The sequence below is a fragment of the Anopheles merus genome, chromosome 2L (genome assembly GCF_017562075.2).
Source record: "Anopheles merus strain MAF chromosome 2L, AmerM5.1, whole genome shotgun sequence".
Taxonomy (NCBI): Eukaryota; Metazoa; Arthropoda; class Insecta; order Diptera; family Culicidae; genus Anopheles; species Anopheles merus.
Window position 1 is genome coordinate 3,094,559 of NC_054083.1, and position 22,589 is coordinate 3,117,147.

The window sequence follows — 22,589 nt, forward strand, 5'->3', positions numbered from 1 at the left end:
ACCAACAAAATTATGGAAGAAATGAAAATTATTTTAAAGAAGTGCTGAATCCGTTTGTTTACACTCTCTCCGACCGCCGGTTGCTTCGACCAACTGTCAAACACACAGATCCCGCTGCGCAAAGCGACAGGCAAAATCATGGCGTTCGGAGAATTTTATCATGCCTTCCTTTTCTCTCCAACGGCAAATTAGGCGCCTCAACAGTTCGCGAGCATTGACCACACACGACAAAGAGATAGCGCTAGGGAAGGAAAAAGCACGGACGATGGCTTATAGCGATTGGCCGTCTGACGCACCAACACAACTAAACCTTCGACAGCCCGCTCAGGCAAGGGGTATGAGGCGGAGCCAGGGACGGGTAGCTCCACGAGCTTCTTGACAAATTTGCCGCTGGAGGGAAAAAAAAGATATGAGAAAATTCGTGGTAGGCCATGAGTTCTTCCGTCGCTTTGCACAGCGGGAGGGTATGTTTCCCTGGGGGCTAGTCGGTTTTTGTTTACAATTTTGATGGCTATCATATATGATAGCAAAGGCACCCAGGGACGTGTAAAAGAATGTAAACAAGAGCAAAATTGTAGACAAAGCGAATATTTGTGCGAGTATGCGGTTGGTGCCTTTTTCTTTTTCTTTTTGTCGTTACAGGGTTAAGCAGTCTTATAAACAACTGTCCACTTGTTTATAACAATAGTCGTTTTGAATAGACACCACTGTCTACCACTTGCTCACACGTCAGATGGTGTAAGCTACTCTGTCCAATTCAATAACACAATTTTCGCCTTCCCTGTCCCTCTCATGTTAACGGTAAAGATAGAATCGTATGCAATCGGTTCTGCATTCGGGCGTGGGCACGCCCGCCCAGCCAACAATTTACGAAGGCGCCCCGTGTAAAAAAAATTACTTTAAGCTTTCCTTAAGTTTTTACACTAGCAGCAGCTAAAGTAAAAACTTTCAGCACGGCACAAACCGACGCACACATTCAAATGTTTGGATTGCTGGTCCTGCTCACGCATACAAATGTATTTATCCCTCCCCTTATATTTTCGGATTGCTGGATGTAGTAGTAATGCTTTTTTCTTTTTGCTTTATGCACACTTTCGCATGCTATTTATTGGTGTTACTCTTTCCACATACGTTTTGGAACACTCACACTCTGTATACGGCTGGATACTTCACCCCTTCCAAATGCTGCGGTTGCTTTCTGTTACCCTTCCTCTCGTTCTTCCTTCTACCCTCTGCATTAGGATATCCTCGACTGGTGCTGCGCGTGTTAAGCCGGCGCCTGTCTGGAAATGACGTCACGGACTGGTGCTGCGCATGTTTAGCCGTATCCTAGGCGTCCTTGAAGTGCGCTCTTCTACGAAAGAGCTGTGATGAACCCTGTAGATAAAAATTAATCAATAATTAATCCATTTTTTTTATAAAAAAATAAACAAACTAAACAATATTTTGCACATCTGATTATAGAAACGCTTACCTTGATATTTTAAAACCGGACACCGTTTTCCTTCCGTCGATCGTTTTGTGGGATGTTGGCAACCGTCGATTAACATGCGCGTGCACTATAACTTTTTAGACAACAGGCGTTAGTTGAATGTACTCATTGAAGCACACACGAGGATAAGAAATTTACCTTAAAAATTTACAAGGATAAATCATTCCATAATTGAAGAAGATGGAACACGGCACAAAACGTAAACGAGCAAAGTACGGGGCACAAGAAATCACACATCACTCCAACACAACCTTCCACAGTGAAAGTTCTGGACAGACTGAGGATGCCTAACACCCGGATGAGCGCGATAGCAGAAAAATCATGGGAGATCGAGAGAGATGGGTAGTCTCGGTTCAGCGGAATACGCATGCAGATGCATGTGTGGGTGTCACTCGAAGGATATCGGTTTCCCCTTCTCCCGTATTTCGTTCATAGGCCACACGATCGGCGTTGCGCCGTCCAAAATCTAGAGAAAGAAGACATGCTCTCTCGCTTTGGCACACAGGAAAGTTTTCCAATAGCTTCGGTTTTGCTGGTTGGGCGTGGGTGTCATGTGGATGCTCGCAATGTCAGCGCCTACACGTATGGTCCAAAACAGCCGAAGTCATACAAAATCATGAAAAAGTCTGCGCCTTTGCATTCCGACTAATCCGTCGGGTAAACCCGACCTTTACCGAGGCAGCCCGAATAGTTGTGTTCGTTAAACATGAGTGCGTATCAGGTAGCAGCTTACCTGCCGTATGCCGCTGTGATACTGAGCGAGACGCATAGACAACGCATCAAAAGAACATGTGTAGCCGTGAGGAAACTTTTTTGTGTCTCTTTTGCCTTGTCCGTGCCTTTATTTCCTAAGGAAGATAGACGGCCTCAGCACAATTTTTCGATCGAAAAAATTCGATCGATCCGGCTGTCATTTTGGTGTCATTTGACACTCATTTCGCCGCCAAGGTGTTCATTTTACTGGTCATTTTGAAAACTGGTATACCATGACACTCACGAGCAAAATGAACTATGCTACAAAAATTCGATCGTTCCGCTTTGTATGGGAAAAAATCCGCGACGCATTGAGCTGCGGAAATTTTCGAATATCAGAATAATTCCATAAATCAAGGTTGATGGTTTTGAAAAACGTTATGTAAAAGCAAGTTGGTAAATGTTTTAGTTCTTTTTCAATATTTTGGGTGATAAAAAATAATTTATTAAACATTAAAAAAAAAATGGTTTGCCTACACTAAATACTGAACTCGACGGGAATCGACTTCATGTAGGATTATGAAAGAAATAGTTATACTGTCAGTTTTACGTGAGTGCCCATCGAATTTTTTCGATCGGAAAATTATGCTGAGGCCGAGAATCGTATGCAATCGGCTCTATATCCGGGCGTGGGCAGGTCCGTGGCGCCGTCTGTACGCACACAATGTCTGCGTACAAACGGCGTCCACGGGCATGCCCACGCCCGAATGCAGAGCCGATTGCATACGATTCTATCTTCACCATTAACATGAGAGGGACAGGCCCAACTAGCAAAGCCGAATGCCTTTGTATGGGAGCCATCGCGCTCATCAAGGCTCACTTAGTCGCGCGCATAAAGCAAAATGTGCGCGTAGGCGAAAAAACCCGAAAGCGCTTCGTGTGGCCCTCTCTCGTGTTTCGAGTTTTATTCTCTCTCGCATGTCATGAGACGTAGTGGTGCGCGTGTTCAGCCTGCTTGGTTCAGGAAAGATGTCATCAGATTTGGCGCGCCTCAACCGCGGTGTTGTATGAAGGCTGTTGATGAAAATGCACAATTAATAGACACACTTTGTTAAAAAAAATTACACTTGATTTAAAGATGTGACAAACTTACCTTTGTGCTTGAGGATCAATTGAACCTTGAACGCCTGTGCACACAGTGTCACAATTTGAAGAGGTTTGGAGAACAGCTAGCGGTAGCAGCACACATCTGAAGCTTATAAAGTGCAATGTTTTAATTAGAATAAATGTCACATAGCACTAGACACTCAGAAAAGGACACTTACCCAAACAATTAGATGATAACAATTCGTCCTCCGATGAATCAAAAAGAACACCGCGGATGGTGCAGTACGGGTAAGTGTTTTACGCAGGAAAAATAGTTCACGCAGCACACAAACACACGCTCTCACGTCCACGGTTCAGAGCACACTGAAGTCGCTCTTTGGCTTGGATGGAAAAGAGCAAACACCCAGATGAGTGCGATGGAAGAAAATGACTTGTGTTCAACAGGGATGGGTAGAATCAAAACACGAAGTGTGCAGGAGAATTCTCTTCGTGTGGTAAAAGAGAACCTGTCAAACATTGCGAGGGTTGCAAGTGATATCATCTGCTCGAAATATTAAGATATTTGAAAAAAATATTTATTTTTTATTATTAAATTATTTTTTAACTGTGTTATGTGTAGAAGAGATAACTTATACATTTTTTTATATTTTTGCAAAATAATGTGTTAAAATTTAGGCGTTTAGTATGCTATAATTTGCAATGGTTTACCTGTTCTCGGCGTGCTATAATTATAACTGCTAAAACTAGGAGTGAAAAAACTACCAAGGCTCGCAAGCTCTTTAATGCGAGGGCTCTGGGGCGGTGAACTTGTATGGCGTGCGAGCCCTCGCACGCCCTCGCAAATCGCTGTCAATTGCATGGCGGGAATTGACTAACACCCTGATGAGCGAGAAAGCATCAAACATTGTAGAATGTAGAAATGGGATAGGAATAGTGAGCGAAGGCAGTTTTTGGACATGAGGGTTGAAACTGGGAGAAAAAAGCTTCGGTTGCTACTTGGGGGGCTTATACCACGAACGTACCCGAAAGGAATGCATGCTTCACCCATCAGGATCTAAAGGCAAGGACAAGGCAACACAGAAAACTTTCCTCACGGCTACACATGTCCTCTAGATGCGTTGTCTATGCGTCTCGCTCGTTATCACAGCAGCATACGGCAGGTACGCAGTACAAATGCTGCTACCTGATACGCACACATGTTTGTCGAACACAACTATTCTGTTCGGCTCGGTAAACTTCACGAAGACGCCGGAACAAAAGGGCGCAGACTTTTTCATGATTTTGTATGACTTTGGCTGTTTGGAACCACGCGTGTAGGCGCAGGCAATCAGTCTGTTAAGAACAGTTCTTTCCACCCCAGCTTATGTCAGTAAAACACTGACCTACCGCGACGTGTACGTACGATCATTATATTACATGGCGACCGTATCTTACACCGAATATCCCGTCAAACTTTGCGAGGTTTGCGAGGGTGATACTACTCTCTCCTGCTCGAAATCTTATGATATTATAAATTAATCTTTGTGTTTTTTATCATTAATTTTTTCAATGTATTATTTGTCAATAAGATCACTATTTCAATTTTTTTCAAAATAAAATGTTAAAATTCAGGTGTTAAGTAGCTACAAATCACACTGTTCTACCTGCTTTCGCATAACTGCCCTTCAAACATCAACATTATAACTGCCCGTCAAACATCGCGAGGGTTGCGAGTAGTATCATCTGCTCCAAATCTTATGGTATTTTAAATAATATTCGTTTTTTATTTTTTTACGGTGTTATTCAACGAAATGATAACCATTTCTATTTTTTGTGTATTTTTGCAACATAAAATATCAAAATTCAAGTGTTATGCTACAGATCGCGCTGTTATGTTGCTCTCGCGTTGCTATAATTATAACTGCTAAAACTACTGTGAACTTGTATGGCGTGCGAGCCCTCACGCGCCCTCGCAAATCGCTGTCAATTGCATGGCGGGAAATCACTGTGAATTGCATGGCGGGATACTACACCCCTACTGTAGTAGGGCGTCAGGAAGTCACCCTATCCTTATGAAAGTTATGGTGTGATGGGTAGCGTAGGAACAAGCGCCGGTTCATCCGCCGGATGGGACACAACGTCCGGATTTGGTACAGGTACAGGAAAATGAGCCGGGCATGGAGGGGACACTGGTACAGGCACGTTTCTGTAAAGCGGGCAGAGTGAAATAAGTCTGAGTGAATCCTGTTTAGAGTTCACGTGGTCAATTGTTGATATTTACCTAGTGTAGGTGACTGGAAATTAAACCTGGAAGTCTGAACGGTCCGGCAAAGGTTGGTCCAATCTAATTAGCATCCGGAGATCCTTGAATAGGGACTGCTCCGAGTGACGCTCTGATGAGCACCGGCTAAGTGCGCTGACAGAGCTACTCATTTACACTTACTTTTTTACACTTTTAATTTTATATCATGACATCACATTTTACATCAGAACATCAAATTGTTCTACCAATTTATATTGATTTAAACAATTTCTAATCCGGATTCTCATTGCCGAAAATATGGAAATAGCCTGCCGAAAATAGAAACAAAAACGCTGTTTGTTTTTTTTTTATATGTCTTAAAATAATGCCTTTGAAATTGTAAATTAAAAATAGCATAACGTAGGGAATATGGTAGGTAAAGACGGACAGCTTAAGGAAAATGTTAAAAATCTTGGAATATATGAATGTAGCGACCATGAAAATGTGCATACATTGTCTTAAACTCATTTTTTATCAGAAAATGTGTTGAAACTTTTAAATTTCTATCGCTGTTCTTGTTTTTTCATGAAATAAAAACATGATTTTTGAGTGCAATTTTGAAAGCCTGATATTGGAAAGTAAGGGTAAGACACTTTTACAATACGTTGGAAATTGAAGAGCTTTATATTATTTTAACATATCCCATTGATTTCCACGTCCTGGTATGTACATAAACCAATTCCAGGCCAATTGAAACGACGGTTCATTCATTTGAATACTTTCTCCAGTCGCTGGAAGGTTTATATCTTTGAAATACACTAATTATAGATGTTTGATGAAATAGATTTGTCTTACATCAATTAAGTAAAATAAAAAAAATTGGTCTAATTTGGTGTCAGGATTCATAAACTATCAGAAACTTTTTTTTATTTTTCACATTGCCATTTTTTGCTGAATAAACACCACAACTCATTCATGTAATAAAACTTCCGAAAATATCAACAATGCAAGCAGAGCGGTCCCGTGCTAAAGTTGTCAACTCGAACGGCTCAATAACATACTTATAATGGGTTCAAACCTGAAATGGACCCTCCCCCTTTCTATCCGGCTGCGTGGTAATGAATTAAGCCTGTATAGGCCGGCATGTCCGCGTAGGACGTTACGCCATATAGAAAAAGAAGCAAGTTACATAGCTTAAGATACTCAGTAGTCAAATTAGATCCACATGGGTGCTCACGATTGAAAATTTGTTTTGTTCGTAAATTTAACCAATTTTGCATATATTATGCCATATTTTATATTATGCAAATGTTCTCAAATGAGTTGTTTTACTTTTAGTTTGCATGCTGCATTGTTGAATTATTCGAAAATTATCTTTTTCATGCATTTATGAGAAGTTTACATCTTAACCACAGTCTCTGTCTTTTCCTACCAACAACTTTGCGGTCTTAGCCTGCCCCAGGAGTTTCTGAAACCGGTCACGGTTTCTAGCCTCACTAGCATGCTCAACACTGGAACAATTACCTTATTCCTCAAGTAACTTTCTCAAATTCAACTTCCTCAATAATAATGTCTATTTCAGCTTTTGTTGACATCTGCTATCATACTGTTAACACTTATTTGCGCAATGTTTCTTTACCTTGCGATAGAAGCACCCATCGTACAAATCGGAAACAAATATATTACTTTGCTATCAGCAAACAACAGTAGTTCGAAGAATGGTGAGATACAAAATATTTCTTGTGACATTGACTCGTAACTTTTTGCTAATTATTGTTTTATTGTATTCTACATTCAACAGTAATCGAGATAAAACCAATCAAACAACTCTAAACAGGAAATAAAATGTAAAAATGAGTGCAGTATCGCAATATAGATATCTGATTCGAGCAAAATCACTTTTTACTAAATAGTACAATACTACAGTATGAACAATCATAATACATTCTATCGACGAAATATATCAGATACTAAATAAACGACATAGGTGGATACTCCAACGCTATGCAACAACTCTGGATTACTAAAGATTCTAGGGTCTTGTTCCCCGGAATATTGCGATTCAAATCGATTTTACGAGACGCTTAAGGTGATATATGAGCTCCATCGCATGTGATTTTATCGGACGTGTTATTACATTTACAATGCAATTTATGAATGATCTCAATATGTTTACAATAAAATAATTGAAATGATCCTTACAAAACCTACGTTATTAGTTTCACAGATAAAATCGTATTTTTTTGTTGATGGAACGATTATTTTCATATTCCGTCGTAGGACCAAATCGCACGCTCGGCGTTATCTGTCAAATGCTGTAGTGAATTGTGACAGCACGTCCGATCGTCAATTGCAGTGTCAATTGCATGGCAGGATAACACTTCAACAAAAAAACATTAATAAAAAATACATATTGTTTAAAATAACTTAGGATTTCGAGCAGATTATACCACTCGCAACCCTCGCAACCCGTCAAACATTGCTATACAATACAGGGTTTTCCAGGGGTTCTCATAGTTGTGGGACACTTACTTGATTCTTTCCTATTGAAAGTGAACTTCATATGATGGAAATATGACTCTATGGCACCCATTTTTAGACAGGCTCCTTAGAAAATATAACTGGATTTGTCCAACAAGTGTGCTATAGAGTCCAATTCCCATTACATTATGTTCATGTCACGTAAAAAGGAGTCAATAAAGTGTCTCACAGTTATGAGAACTCCTGGAAAACTCTGTAAAAACAAAGCAGAGATAGCAATACCTATGAATAAAACGATTTATTAAAAGACTAGGGCTAGATTAAATCACAAAACCAAAATACAAAAATATTAAAGTTAAAAATGTTAATTACAATTACAACAATTGCATTGCAACAATTCCATGCAATTACAACGGAAGAATCTCGCAAAGTTTACAAAAATGACCTTAATATTCGATAACAGTAGATGGTATCTTTATACTAACTTCAGATAACTTTTGCTTTTTTTTAGTTTTGCTACTGGAAACCCCTAAACTCGGCCCCAGAATCTTCCGTAAAGTCAAAATCTATCCTGTGTTGTACCATCAAGGGCGAATTCACCTGGACCATACATCACACGTCATTAACGGAAACATTAGCTACATGGTAAACAGTCTCAATCAATACGTATATTCCATGAGTGAAGTCAATCAAGATCGATCAGAATGTGTACCAAGGTTAATTGGAGGACAACAAGCTTCATGGAATTTTACAAAACAGCCACGTGCATTTGAAGCATTTCGAGTAGGCGACCAAGCCGTGTTGAACAACTCAATCCAAAATTTCTCGCTTTTCAACAATTGCGGAACCAGCAATAGAACGTTAAATCATTCGTCGTCAGAACAAACTCATAAGACGTATGGATAAATGATGTACAATCTATGCACCATCCCGAACACTTAGGTCTAGAGAAACTCTACGGCTCGCTCAACCCCGTTCCAGTGCTGGTCGATCTGACCCTATGTTCTGCATGTGGGCTGTCTTCAAAACTAGCTTGGATTGCTTCGACTTTGACATCTCAACTCAGTGCTTCAAGGAACGTCCTCGGCTTTTGCCGTGGCCGCAGTGAATTGCGATGCAAATCTTATTTTTGCTATGTTTTTTTTTTCAATTGAACTGTTACATCTTAATTAGGCCATACGGCCCGTTGAAGATTAAATAAATAATAATAATAATAATAATAATAATAATTCTAATCGAAGGTGGTAGAAATGATAGGCGAGCTCTCGTTATATCAGTTGGACGGAATAGTCGTCAATAAGCAGCACGAGGTTATTAATATGTCTATCGAACACCTTCTAGACCTACACACTTAAAAATATTTCACGACCTCGGTTAAAAAAACTGCCGAAATCCGTCGGCTCTTTCGATTCTTGCTGATATGTCAGTTGAAAAAACCCAGTAGCCGAAAATCAGTACCATTTAAAACTGAAATATCAGTTAAATAAAAATTTGAACCGAAACTCGGCAACACAACATGCCGAGCACATACGTTAACACTGCTGTCACCGAGATAATCCGTGAAAATAATCGAGAATTCAGCTTTACTACTTGGATTAGCCGAGGCTCGGTATTCTATCTGTCATTCGCCATTCTGTTAATTTCGTGCTAATGAAACGAAAACCTTTCGGAGTGAGTGTGAAGAAATTGATGTAAAATAAAAAATGTAAAAAAAAAGTGAAAAAGAGTCTCTCAGCGTGGAAAAAAGAGAATCAGTAGCCTGCGATCGAGCACAGGTATGAAGCGGTGTTGGGGCTAGGAAACTCCATCAGCGCACGCAACCGGTGCTCTTCAGAGCGTCGCTCGGAGAGGTCCCTATTTAAGGATCAGATGTGGAAGCTAATCCGGTTGGTTCAACCTTTGCCAGACCGTTCAGACCTCCAGGATTCATTTCCGGCCACCTACACGAGGTAAGTATCAACACTCGATCACATGAAATCTAAAAAGGGTTTACTCAGACTTGTTTCACTCTGCCCGCTTTACAGAACCGTGCCTGTACCAGTGTCCGCTCCTTGTCCGGCTCATTTTCCTGTACCGGTACCACATCCAAACGCTGTGCCCCATCCGGCGGTTGAATCGGCGCCTGTCCCAACGCTTTCCATCACATAAAAAAACCCATTTGATACGCAAATAAAATCACTAAAATAAAAATAAAATGTTTTTATATTTTGCCGAAATCTCGATTTGTTCTAACCGAATATCTCGGTTAAACGTAAACGTCAAAACAAAATGACATTAACCGAGATGTCGGCAACAGAAATTTAACCGAGATCTTTGCCGAGATCTCAGTTGTGCAGATCTCGGCAAAAATTAACCGAGATTCGGCAAAAAATTTTAAGAGTGTACACCTACAAACAAGGAAAGAACTCGAGCACATTCGTTTAGAGAACCAATCGCTATCCATCACCTGGCCATCCATAAGCCTTTTTGGAGGAACGTCGATCCCTCTCGTCATACGCATTGTAATTTTGCTAATATGTAGAAGAAAAGCAAAAGCTAGAGTTGATTTGACGATCGCACCTGTAAAACCTGCCTACACAATATTTCCACACAGTAGCTATGTTTCGGGGACGTCAACAACATAAGGAAAGGCGAGTTAGCACATCGGCAAACGGCTGATGCGGAGGGTTAGAGAACTAGGGTATCGATATGCTGATCGTGGCATATATGCATATCGATATGGTTTGTCAACCGGTCACATCAAGCGTTGATAACAATAATGGAAAATAAAGTAAGTTGGCTTCTAGCATTCGAAAGGTTCACTTCTTTCTAGCACTAAAGAAAGAAAAATTACTCGCGTATGAGCTAAATAACATCGAAACAACTTTTGTGGACAATTTACGCACTCACCTGATGATTGTTCCTCCAACAACAAATAACTTTATTTCCACTGAAGCAGTCTTTAGTGACGGCATCACGTGCACGCTACTTAACGATCGTGAACCCAACACTACGCAACATCAGCAGCACTTTCGCTACAGCACGGATCCTACCCCGGTACCAATATCCATGTGGTTTCAGTCTCATCGGGCGCCCATTAAAATAATCCTTTATAACAGCGGTCGGCAAACTTTTATGGCAAAGGGCCAAATTTAGTAAATGATCGATTGCCACGGGCCAGGAGTGGGCTTGTTGATTATCCCATCCTTCCACGTCGCAAAAAATGTTGCCGTTATTCTGGGGATGATATAAAAGTCTCAACGGCTTAAAATTATTGAAGCAAACATGCATTCAGTAATTATTAAAAAGCTTTATGGACAAGTAATGCCATATAAGATAAATTGATCACTGATTCCTTATCAAAAAGCACTTTGACCAATGTTGTACTCGTTAACAGCAACAGTGCGAAATCGTCGTTCTAGTAAAAACAACAGGAGGTTTTTAAATGTTAATTTTTGCTTTTAAATTCGATTGAAAATATCCCTAAAAAAATAAAAGAGAAACCAACTGATTTGTCTGAAATTAAGAAGAACGAATAGCAGAAAATATATTACCGTAAGAAAAATGTATGGACCTATTTCAGTATACCTAAAACTTTGTATTGCATGCTCTCCCATCACAGTGTCGTAAAAAAACTTGAAATACATTTACTGCTACCTGACATTAGTGTATCTTCTCTATATAACATTTCATACACGACTTCCTTCATTCTGTAAGACTTATTGACGTACTGAACAAATTCATGAGTTTATCATCACCCGTACTAACAAAACGGTAATCGCACTTTGGATAGTAGTACCCCATAATGACGTTTGACGTTTAACTGTTCGGCCGCACTTTCGTCGCGCCCCGTGATTTTTCAGTAATTTTCTTGTGTTTTCTGCGTCGCATCGCATTGTTGCCTATTCTACGGACTATTAAACTGCTTCACATCATCGTTGCGTGTTGGCGAATTGTTTAGTTGCACCGCAACTGTGGTTTCCTGCTGTTTTTTCCTGCTCGGCTTAGCAGTGTTGTGCTGTGATTACGCGTGATTTCGCGATGGCGGCTATTTGCTTCTCGTGTGCTGAACCGCTAGAGGCCACCGGCTGCATCATCAGTTGTGCATATTGTGACGCTACGTTCCACCGCGACTGTGGCAAATTGCCCCCCGAGCTGATTGACGCAGTATTGTCGAATGTCGACCTGCAATAGAGCTGCATTGGCTGCACTAACATTCCTAAAAATCCGCGCTGCCGTTCGACAAAAGAAATAGGCGCCCAGGTCGGTTTCCAAGCCGCCCTCACCTCAGCTGTAGCAGCTATCGGCAAGCTCGTTGAGCCTATTGTCGCCGAAGTTCGCAGTGGTTTTACCCTCCTTCAAACTGCATCCACGCCTCACATTCGGAATCCTGATCCTCGACCGGCTACTGGTAGAAAGCGGAGGCGCTTAATCGAGGATTCGGCATCTCCTGGTGTAAACAGAATTGTAAACAGTCGCGGTAACATCCTTTGTGCCGCGTCATCGCCAAACGCATACACCAATACCACGATTGCCGTCCAGCCGGCACCTACACAACCGCATGAACTGGTGGGAACCGATCCGTTATCATCACCGCTTCAAGCTGCACCTCGTGAGCCATTCACAGATAGGATCTGGATCCGCCTATCCCGCTTATCAACGGCCGTCACTGTGGAACAAGTGGTCGCTTCTGTAAAGCGTCGCTTAGCCACCGATGACGTTATAGCGTATTGCCTGCTGAGAAGAGGGGTTAGTGTGGACAGCATGAATTGGCTTTCATTCAAACTGAGAGTCCCGGCTATCCTTCGAGATGCGGCACTCACACCTTCCACTTGGCCAGTCGGTATCGGTGTACGTGAGTTTTTTCCCTCCCGTCAACACGACCACCAAACCTCATCTCCTATAGCCACCCGAAACCGCTTTACAACACGCACACCAGCTACTAGTACTGATCACCGCTACACCACACGCACACCAACAACGACTCACCGTTTAGCAGCACGCACGTCTACTCCACCTGGTCCTGAAACAACATCATCACAACAGTGTCACCCCCCGGTGAATGATACCTTGGAAGCACCCAACTCAACACTTGTTTCTGGACCGCCCTAAAACCACCGCGCTTCATCTCCGCACCTGCACCAGTCTACAATCGATCGCTTTTTTCTCAACTAGACGAAGTTCCGCTCATTGCACGCAACAAATACGCCAAGCCTCATGCTCTGACAACGCAGCTCAATTGACTTACCGTATACCGCTGAGTATTTAAGCTGCTATTATCAAAACGTTAGAGGTTTGCGTACTAAAACAAAAGAATTTCATCTAGCTGTATCGGAGGCTGACTTCGACCTCATCGCCCTCACGGAAACTTGGCTTGTTGACAACATTCCATCTGCTCTTCTCTTCAACAACAACTTCTCTGTTTACCGCTGTGATCGCTCTCTCAGCGGCTCTAGCTCTCGCGGTGGTGGTGTTTTGCTAGCCGTTTCTAACGCATACGAGTCGATAGAATTGCCTTCCCGTGATCGTTCCCTCGAGTATATTTGTGTGCGCGTCACCTGCAATAACGCACATCTGTACGTCATGGTAGTATACATTCCACCGCAGCTTAGCTCCGAGATATCGACTCTTCGCTCTCTACATGATTGTATCAGCGGCCTCACTCTCACACTGAAGCCTTCGGATCTGCTGTTTGTTATTGGCGATTTCAATCAGCCTAGCATAAGCTGGTCCACAGCTGATCCTTCGTCCTCGCCAGCATACTCATCAATCACGCACTATGAATCAACTGCGCGCTCACTGGCCAACAGCACCTTTGTGGATGGATTTAAATTTAACGGATTAGTGCAACTTAATCACATCAATAATTCGCACGGACGCATGCTTAACCTGCTCTACGCTAACAATGCTGCAGCTAAATTGTGTTCGCCTGTCTTTCCAAGTGTTGTTCCGCTTGTACCTCTTGACTCCTACCACCCGGCGTTTGACTTCAATATACGTATTAACTCGTCGACCCGACGCAATTCGACGACTCGACAAAGCTCGACGTAAACCGCATTTCATCGTTATAACTTTGCTAAAACTGACTATGTGAAACTGAACGACATGATATCAATGTTTAACAATAGCTTTCATTGTTCCAATTTTGTTTCACTTGACGAAGCAGTATGTTCATTCTCGTCCTTCATGCTGCAAGCCTTTGGTGTATGCGTCCCAGTTCAGCATCCTAAACCTAACCCCCCCTGGGCGGACCGCACACTCAAACGACTCAAACGTGTAAAAAGAGCTGCTTATCGTCACTACCAAACGCGCCGCTGCCAAAGATCTCGCTCGATCTACTTTGACACGCACTCTTTAGCAGCTGCAGCTATAACAGGTTTCGATATCGCAGATATTTGAGTAAAATTCAACGTAACCTCTGCAGGTGGCCTGACTCGTTTTGGTGCTTCTACAACAGCAAAACAAAATCCACGCATACACCGAAATCCATTACGTACAATGTGCAATCTCTTCGCGGATCGCTTCGCAGATTGCTTTTCACCGACCACGAATAATACCGATACCATTGATGCTGCTCTCGTCAACACTCCGGTTGGCGCAATTAACATGAGCACTCCTTTCATCGACAGTGAGATCATTTTATCTGCCCTAGCGCAACTAAAGCCTTCCTCCGCTCCTGGACCCGACGGAATTCCTTCTACCGTGCTGAAACGCTGTCAAACGACAGTAGCACCTATCCTTGCAAAAATGTTCAATGCATCGCTAGCCAATGGCTACTTTCCCAAAACATGGAGGAAATCTTTGATGGTTCCTATTTACAAAAAGGGCGACAGGACAGATGCCATCAACTACCGGGGTATTACATCTTTGTGTGCCATTGCCAAGGTGTTCGAACTAGTAATATACAAGCATCTGCTACATGCATGCCGCAGCTACCTAAGCCCGTATCAACATGGATTCGTGCCAAAAAAGTCGACTACCACGAACCTGGTTGAATTTGTAACCTATTGCACTAGTCAAATTGATGCCGGAGCTCAAGTCGATGCAATTTATATAGATCTGAAAGCAGCATTCGACTCTCTTCCGCACGCAATTCTTCTCGCTAAACTCGATAAGCTAGGAGTTCCCAGCTCGCTCGTACAGTGGCTTAAGTCTTACCTAATTAATCGCACATACATCGTGAAAATTGATAAGCACATGTCCAAAGAAATAGTCAGCAGCTCGGGTGTGCCACAAGGAAGCAATATTGGCCCGCTTCTCTTCATATTGTTTATCAACGATGTTACCCTCGCTTTACCTCCCGACAGTATCAGTCTGTTTGCCGACGACGCAAAAATTTTTGCGCCTATTCACAACACAGGTGATTGTACATTCCTGCAAGCCTGCATCGAAATTTTCTGTTCGTGGTGCAAGCGTAATGGACTGACTATCTGCATCGAGAAATGATACTGTGTGTCTTTTAGTCGATGCAGGAGCCCAGTGACTGGGACCTACTTTATGGACGGCACTGCAGTTAATCGACAAAATCATGCCAAAGACCTGGGCGTTCTGCTTGACTCTAGTTTGAACTTTAAACAGCATATCGATGACGTTGTAGCCAGAGGAAATCAATTACTTGGCGTGGTTATCCGGACAACTAATGAATTCCGCAACCCCATGTGCATCAAAGCTGTCCACAACTGTATCGTTCGTTTGGTTCTGGAATATTCGTGCGTAGTCTGGAGCCCAACTACCGCTTCTTCAATTGCTCGACTTGAGGCGATTCAACGTAAGCTCACGCAATATGCCCTACGCCTACTTCCTGGCAGGATCGCAATAATCTTACTCCGTATGCTGCGCGGTGCCGTCTTCTAGGCCTTGAACCTCTTTCGGTTAGAAGACGCAATGCACAGTGCTCTTTCATCACTGGATTGCTAAATGGCTCTATCGACTTATCGCCTTTGTTGCATCGAGTCGATATCTATGCACCATCCCGAACACTTAGGTCTAGAGAAACTCTACGGCTCGCTCAACCCCGTTCCAGTGCTGGTCGGTCTGACCCTATGTTCCGCATGTCGGCTGTCTTCAACACTGTCTCGGATTGCTTCGACTTCGACATCTCAACTCAGTGCTTCAAGGAACGTCTCCGGCTTTTGCCGTGGCCGCAGTGAATTGCGATGCAAATCTTATTTTTGCTATGTTTTTTTTTTCAATTGAACTGTTACATCTTAATTAGGCCATACGGCCCGTTGAAGATTAAATAAATAAATAATAATAATAATAATAATAAGTCAGCAGACGCTTAAGATTGACACCTCTATCAGTCGAACTCTTACCAAAAAAGTGAACCAACCTCGTTGAGAAACGTGTGCGATCTAAGAATGGCACCCCGTAGCGTCTAAAATGGACTCCGTGCAGAAGTTTGTAGACGCCCATTTCGGCATTTTGGTCACTAATATCTTGGCACTATTAGGCAGCAATCAAAGCATCGAAAGCAATCCCAAGTTTATTGTTAAGATTGCAAAAGAAGCTGAAAATGAAGACAGAGGGAGAAGGTGCTACATTACTGCGTTAGCTGGGCCGGGAGGTCGATGCAATCGGCCAAACACTGAAATAGTACCTGGGAAACATGAATAAACAGATCAGGAAGTAACAATCGCGTCCACTGGCTTCGCAGCGGCAAAAAATGACACCAAAACTCTAGGCGATCATTTCAGGCGAATTTCGGCAGAATTTCGATATAACACCCTAGTCCTCGAACTGGTCCAACATCCGTCAGCTGTGTCAGTTGTCCCATCGAATTTTTCTGGACCATTTTGATGCAAAAGCTCTATTCTAATCATTTTATCGCGAAAACTTCGGAGAAATTGATAAAAATCGAAGGTAGAACTTAAATCATACCGACATGCATATCTTAGTCGGCCATGGCGGAAATTCGGGATACAGGGATTCCCACGATTTATTGGTCGGTTCCCAGATTTTTTTGTGCTCGTCTTACGATTTATTCATCATATCTCAGAGATTGTTGGTTCGTTCGTGGATGTCAATATAATTAAACCAAAAAATTCTGGGAACCAACCCATATATCGTGGGAACACACCAAAAACATATGGGGGAAGCGACCAAAAAATATAGGAAACGACCAATAAATCGTGGAAAACCCTGTAACTGACTGAAAACCCTGTCTTTCTCCTGTTTTATTTAACTATACTCTCTCTAGCGCTTCCCTCTCTCGTGTTATGTCCATCCGTGACCTTGGTATTATACTTGACTGTCGTCTTAACTTTAAACTGCAGCTTGATGAGGTGCTACTAAAAGCAAACCGAACCCTTGGGTTTATCTTACGTTTTACCTCTATTTTTAGAGATCAAAGCATCCTAAGAATCCTTTATTGTGCTTTGGTAAGGCCTATTCTTGAATATGCTAGTATCATCTGGAATCCTCCCACTATTGATGGCTGTTCGAGAATTGAAAGCATTCAGCGCCTCTTTACCAGGATTGCTTTTCGTCGTTTGTTCGGTGCTGCCTCACTACCTCCCTATGAAACGCGATTGCAGTTATTCAATCTTCACTCTTTAAGCTTCCGCCGCCAAGTGTTTCAGGCTTGTTTTATTGGTGGCTTATTACTTTCTGCTACTGATGCTCCTGATTTACTCTCGTCCATCTCGCTGTATGTTCCCTCTCGTTCTCTTCGTCCACGTGATCCTCTGTCAATTGAAACACGTCATACTCTTTATACTTTCAATGACCCTCTTCTGTCCTGTTTCAGATTGTTTAACCACTTTTACTATCTCTTTGATTTCGACTCCTCTCTTAACTCTTTCCGTAACCGTATTTTTTCTTCTAATTCCCTTTAATTATTCTCCTTAGTTTTCTATTACTCTCTTTTTTTTTTGTTAAGTTTATGATAGTCTCTACGCTCTACCCTTGTTTTTTTCTTTTCTTTTTTGCTAGGTCAAGACTAGGTTAGTTAGGCTTAGTTTTTCATGAATCATTTTGTTTTTTTGTTAGTATTTAATTAGTTTTAAGTCCATTATATTTAGCCTTGATGGCAGATATTGTATTAAATAAATGAAATGAAATGAAATGAAATGAAATGAAAGACAGCTCGCTTAGTCTTACGCAGCGGTCTAATGTTATTGCGCGCAACATTGTTGCTCGGAAACATCGCGCTTAGGTGGGCTATGAATATTGCTGGCAACATTTCACTTTGATATTGTTTAGCGTCAAAAATTAACCAATTAACAGCTCAGAGTTTATTTTCATTTTTTTTTTCGGATTGCAATGAGTTCAGACACACTTAGAACTTCGTTCAAAATATTTTCTTTTATTTTTCACTTTCTTGTCCTATGCGTATTCTTTCATACACACACACCCTTTCCCCAGGAATTTTTCTAAGATTTTTTTTCTTCTTGAAAAACAAAAAAAAGTAACGCACGAAAAAAAACACACACACCTTTCCCCCATGGTGTTTTTCGCAAGGTGATCCCGTAGGATGTCGTAAAAGCGAAGCGGCAAAAACATCCATAGCCACGCAGACACACACTCACTCACACACACACACACTCACACACACACTCACACACACACACACACACACACACACACACACACACACACACTCACACACATACACACACACACACCACACACACACACACACACACACACACACACACACACACACACACACACACACACACACACACACCACACACACACACACACACACACACACACACACACACACACACACACGGTAAATGAAGAGGTTCTCAAAATCAAAATCAAGAATAAGATTACTCATTCGATAACACCTCATTTTTCGTATGCTGTATGTGTTATCATAACTTACCTCATTGTTGACAAAAAGCTCCTCGTTTAGACTATTCCGCATTCGATCACATCCACAGCGATGCTCGATGCCATGAATGGATGAAAGTAGGAAAAGAAACAAAGAAAAGCATCAATCACCATCAGCATCATCTTACTTTCACACTTTTACATTGGTTGATGATTCTTACCTTTTCAATTTCACCAAAACAAACAGCGATGGAACCAAATCCAGAACACCAAAATCACACACGATTTCTGGAGCAAACCGACACATCTTCCCCCCTCCAAATGTTTGCCACAGACTGACGTGTGTTTGAGCAGCAATGTTCTTGAAGCGATGAGCAACGGTAAAGCACACACAAGAAGAAACGAAACAGCCATACGAACCAGCGAATTACGCCTCCGAACACAAAGTGTGCGTCATAATGTAGTGCAATTAGTGCAATATCATTAGCAGAACATAATAGTTTGATATTTGTTTGACAATTCATATCCTGAGAGCTGCGTTCACACTTGGATAAAAGCTAAGGTTTGCATGGACAGCAGCGCTTGTTCCTCGGACGAGGACGCAGGTGTGCTGTTTGATGAATGTGAATGCGACAGCGGTGCGAAATGGAAACGCGCACAATAGCAATGAACTCGGCATTCCCTCACAGGTTTTTCGCCAGTGCACGCCATTGAAAGGCCTGCGTGCATCTCTGCGTTGAACGTTGTGTGCGCATGGAAAGCTTAGTGTGTGCATTGAGCAAGCGCGCAGGTGTTCTTTTCAATGGTCGTTTTGTTTCATGAGCGCGGCAGTATTCTGTTCTCGCTAGACGCTCACTCGCTTACTCATTGATAGTTTTTCTCCATACGCTTTTTTCGCTACTCGACAACGATGTGATTCATCGCTTATAAAAGCAGAACGCAGGCAGTGCACGGCATCAGTTGTGTTCAAGTTTTTAACCAGTGCGTTCTTCACGGTCCATGCAAGCAATTTTTGTAACAATGGATCGAGGTAAACATTGTACCGATTATCAGCGCCATATCATAAAGCGAGTGTCGGCTGCTGGCATTAAGCGCAAAACGATCGAATACGTGATGGAACGATCGCGCACTTTTGTGGCAAACGCGCTTCGGACAACCGAAACGCGCACGTCACTCGGACGTCCTAGGAAGACCACGGCGAAGGTAGAGCGTAAGATTGTTAATATATCGAAAAAACACTGATCTCAAGGGCGGTGGTCCTGATAATAACAACAAAAACTCAACCAAAAATACAAATAAAAACTACTTACAAATCGATCCAAAACGACATAGTTGTGACACAAACACACACACCAATACACTCTCAAATAAACACATACACATAAAAACATACAAACACACACACACACACATACACACACATGCACACACACACACAAACACAAACAAATACAAACCACACAAAAACCTGTACCAACGGGTGCATGGTGCGTTGAAAAAAATGCCCTATCTTATTGTCCGTTACTGTACACAAAACAGGCATGTTCCTTTAGTGGTTATAATTACAAAATCAATAAAAACAGGTCGTTTTAGAATTTTTCGAGGATATTTTTGACATATCGTACTGTTTTCACTAAAATAAGTATCAGAAATTAATTTTATGTAGGTAATTTACCAAATAACGGGCAAAATTCGCTTGTATGACTGAATGAAAAATTGACTTCAAATCAAGCTTTCTGTTCCGGGTTTGGGTTGACGACAGTACTTTAGTCAATAGTTTCATCGATCAAATTTATACATTTTTTTTACGATCAAATTACGCAAGAAACCAATATTATGGCAGTAATCCTTCAGCTGTTAAACTATCAACAGCTTCGAAACTATGTTTCATTGATATTATACACTATTTTTGATGCATATTTGTTTACCACCACTATAGGAACACAATACGACGACTTGTTGACGCTTGTCAATTTGCTCGGTGGCTTGCGCTCCGTGTTATGCTGTGTGGAGTCCTGCGGAAATAACAAGCGATATTTTTTCAGCCATCGCACGTTCGCCATGGACATGTGGACGAAGAAAATTTGAATTTGTTGGTACAAGAGCACCGTTATTTATGGGACCTCCGGGATCCGGAGTACAAAAACAACACCATTAAAAAAAATGCGAGGGACTCCATAGCCCAGCAGCTCCACACAACCGGTAAGTATTATTATTTTTCTAGTTCTTAGCTAATCGCAAAAGAAACACAACGCAAGGACGTATTCATTTTCTTGTTGAAGAAATTGTACACTGGAGCACGTCATCGTATTAAGACCCGGTCAATAATATTTGACCAGGATGCTTGGTCCCTGGGTGCTACTTCATCGATGTAGGCACCCGATTTCACCTGATCCAGCTATCGATTTCACTGTGCTCCTCCGCCTCTCGTGCCAAACAACGGGTCGCTGTTGTATCTTTTCTTGGTGGGACACGAGTCCGGGATCCCCATTACATGTCCAAGCTATCGTCACCATCAGAATGCTCGGAACGTGGTGCAGCTCTGTCGTAACCTCATGGTTCATCAATCTCCTCCACGATGCATACACGAACACACTACCGAAGATGCGGAATACCAGAGGTCCGGAAGCCCAGAGCGTTTGCATGCTTCGATCGTATGATCTAAGAGTAATGTCCATAGAAGATCATAGGATTATATTTCAAGCGCATACCGCAAAACAGACAACTACGTTGATTCCATATATACAGTTCTAACTCACTGGTTGAACCTAAATTCCCTGCCTACTACTGAATATGTGCTTAGTTGACACGTTTTTCCATACAAAAAAAAATTGAATTTTTTTCGGCAAGCCATAAAATTTTGTGAATTTTTCAAAAATCCGTTTTTTCCATACAAACGCATGCTTTTTAATTAAACTGTCAGCCAACTATTGAGCGTTCAATTGAAAAGCTTACTAACAAAAAGCGTTCAACTATTGAATTCTGACTGTAAATTACGAATTGAAAGTTCGATTTCATTTGTATTTATGTGTTCATGTATGTATTTAAAGTCAAATGGAATATTGCATACATTCTTAGCAGGAACCTACAACGCTCATTAGGTTACTGCTTACATTATATGTACTCGTTCCTACAATGCATCAATAAATAATTATAACTATCATTTAGTACGTGCAAAACTCAAAAAGATAGATAAGAGTGTTGCCAAACGCCGTAGCCACGAATGTATTCAATAATAATAGCCAATGCGCGCATCATCCAACAAAAAGCGAATATTACAGTGCTTTCAAATTATATGCAGTCATGAAGCTATCCTGATAACAAACAATCTTCGTCTTTTAGTCTATTTGAAACATTAAATGCTTTAAAAAGAACTTTAAATACTGGCTAAACTTGATGGAAATCAGTCCAAAAATTTGTTATACTTAAACAGTTTCAATATACAGGGTGTGCGGGCTAAATTTGACACCTGACCTTTGGGTTTATATCTCAGGGTTGAGTTGACGTATCGAAATGATTGATATGTCATTCGATTGCTAAAAGTTTTGCGAACAAGTGTTAAAAATGTATAGCTCCGTAAATATGTGGAACCCGTCCGAATTGTACAAGCGCGTAACGTGTGTTATGATGGTTCGTGCCGGCCATACGAATGCCGAAATTCGGAAGGCGGTGATGTGTTCGCTGAACACCGTAAAAACAATACGGTGGCCAATGAGCGCCCGTACGTTTGGCAGCAGGATTCTGCACCATGCCATACGGCCGTAAAAACACGCCAATGGCTCACTGCCAATTTCGACCGATACACCAGCACCGACGTTTGGCCACCCAGCTCCC

General features: G+C 41.8%; 1 protein-coding gene and 2 long non-coding RNA genes across 11 annotated transcripts in view; 1 reads left to right on the top strand and 2 right to left on the bottom strand.

Annotated features, from left to right (window-relative positions):
• Positions 1-9,104, top strand: part of LOC121592012 (O-acyltransferase like protein-like) — a 61,784-nt gene extending 52,680 nt beyond the window's left edge. For 5 of the 8 annotated variants that reach the window (XR_006004611.1, XM_041913200.1, XM_041913206.1 and 2 more), the window contains 3 exons: positions 7,096-7,234; positions 7,315-7,602; positions 8,506-9,104. Coding sequence is in view for 6 of the 8 variants with exons in the window: in XM_041913200.1 (XP_041769134.1) it covers positions 7,096-7,234; positions 7,315-7,346 (171 nt within the window). In the remaining 2 variants the exon portion in view is untranslated. The remainder of the gene's footprint in view (positions 1-7,095; positions 7,235-7,314; positions 7,603-8,505) is intronic. The other 3 variants (XM_041913202.1, XM_041913204.1, XM_041913208.1) reach the window with 1 other exon arrangement.
• Positions 1,078-1,742, bottom strand: LOC121592015. The gene is made up of 3 exons (XR_006004612.1): positions 1,631-1,742; positions 1,475-1,565; positions 1,078-1,377 (listed from the first exon to the last, which is right to left on the bottom strand). It is a non-coding gene; the product is annotated as an uncharacterized LOC121592015 (long non-coding RNA).
• Positions 3,170-3,585, bottom strand: LOC121592016. Of its 2 annotated transcripts, none has more exons than XR_006004613.1 (3): positions 3,511-3,585; positions 3,339-3,440; positions 3,170-3,259 (listed from the first exon to the last, which is right to left on the bottom strand). It is a non-coding gene; the product is annotated as an uncharacterized LOC121592016 (long non-coding RNA). The 2 variants fall into 2 exon arrangements; XR_006004614.1 differs by having other exon boundaries at positions 3,339-3,434; positions 3,511-3,580.
• Positions 9,105-22,589: the final 13,485 nt, after the last annotated feature.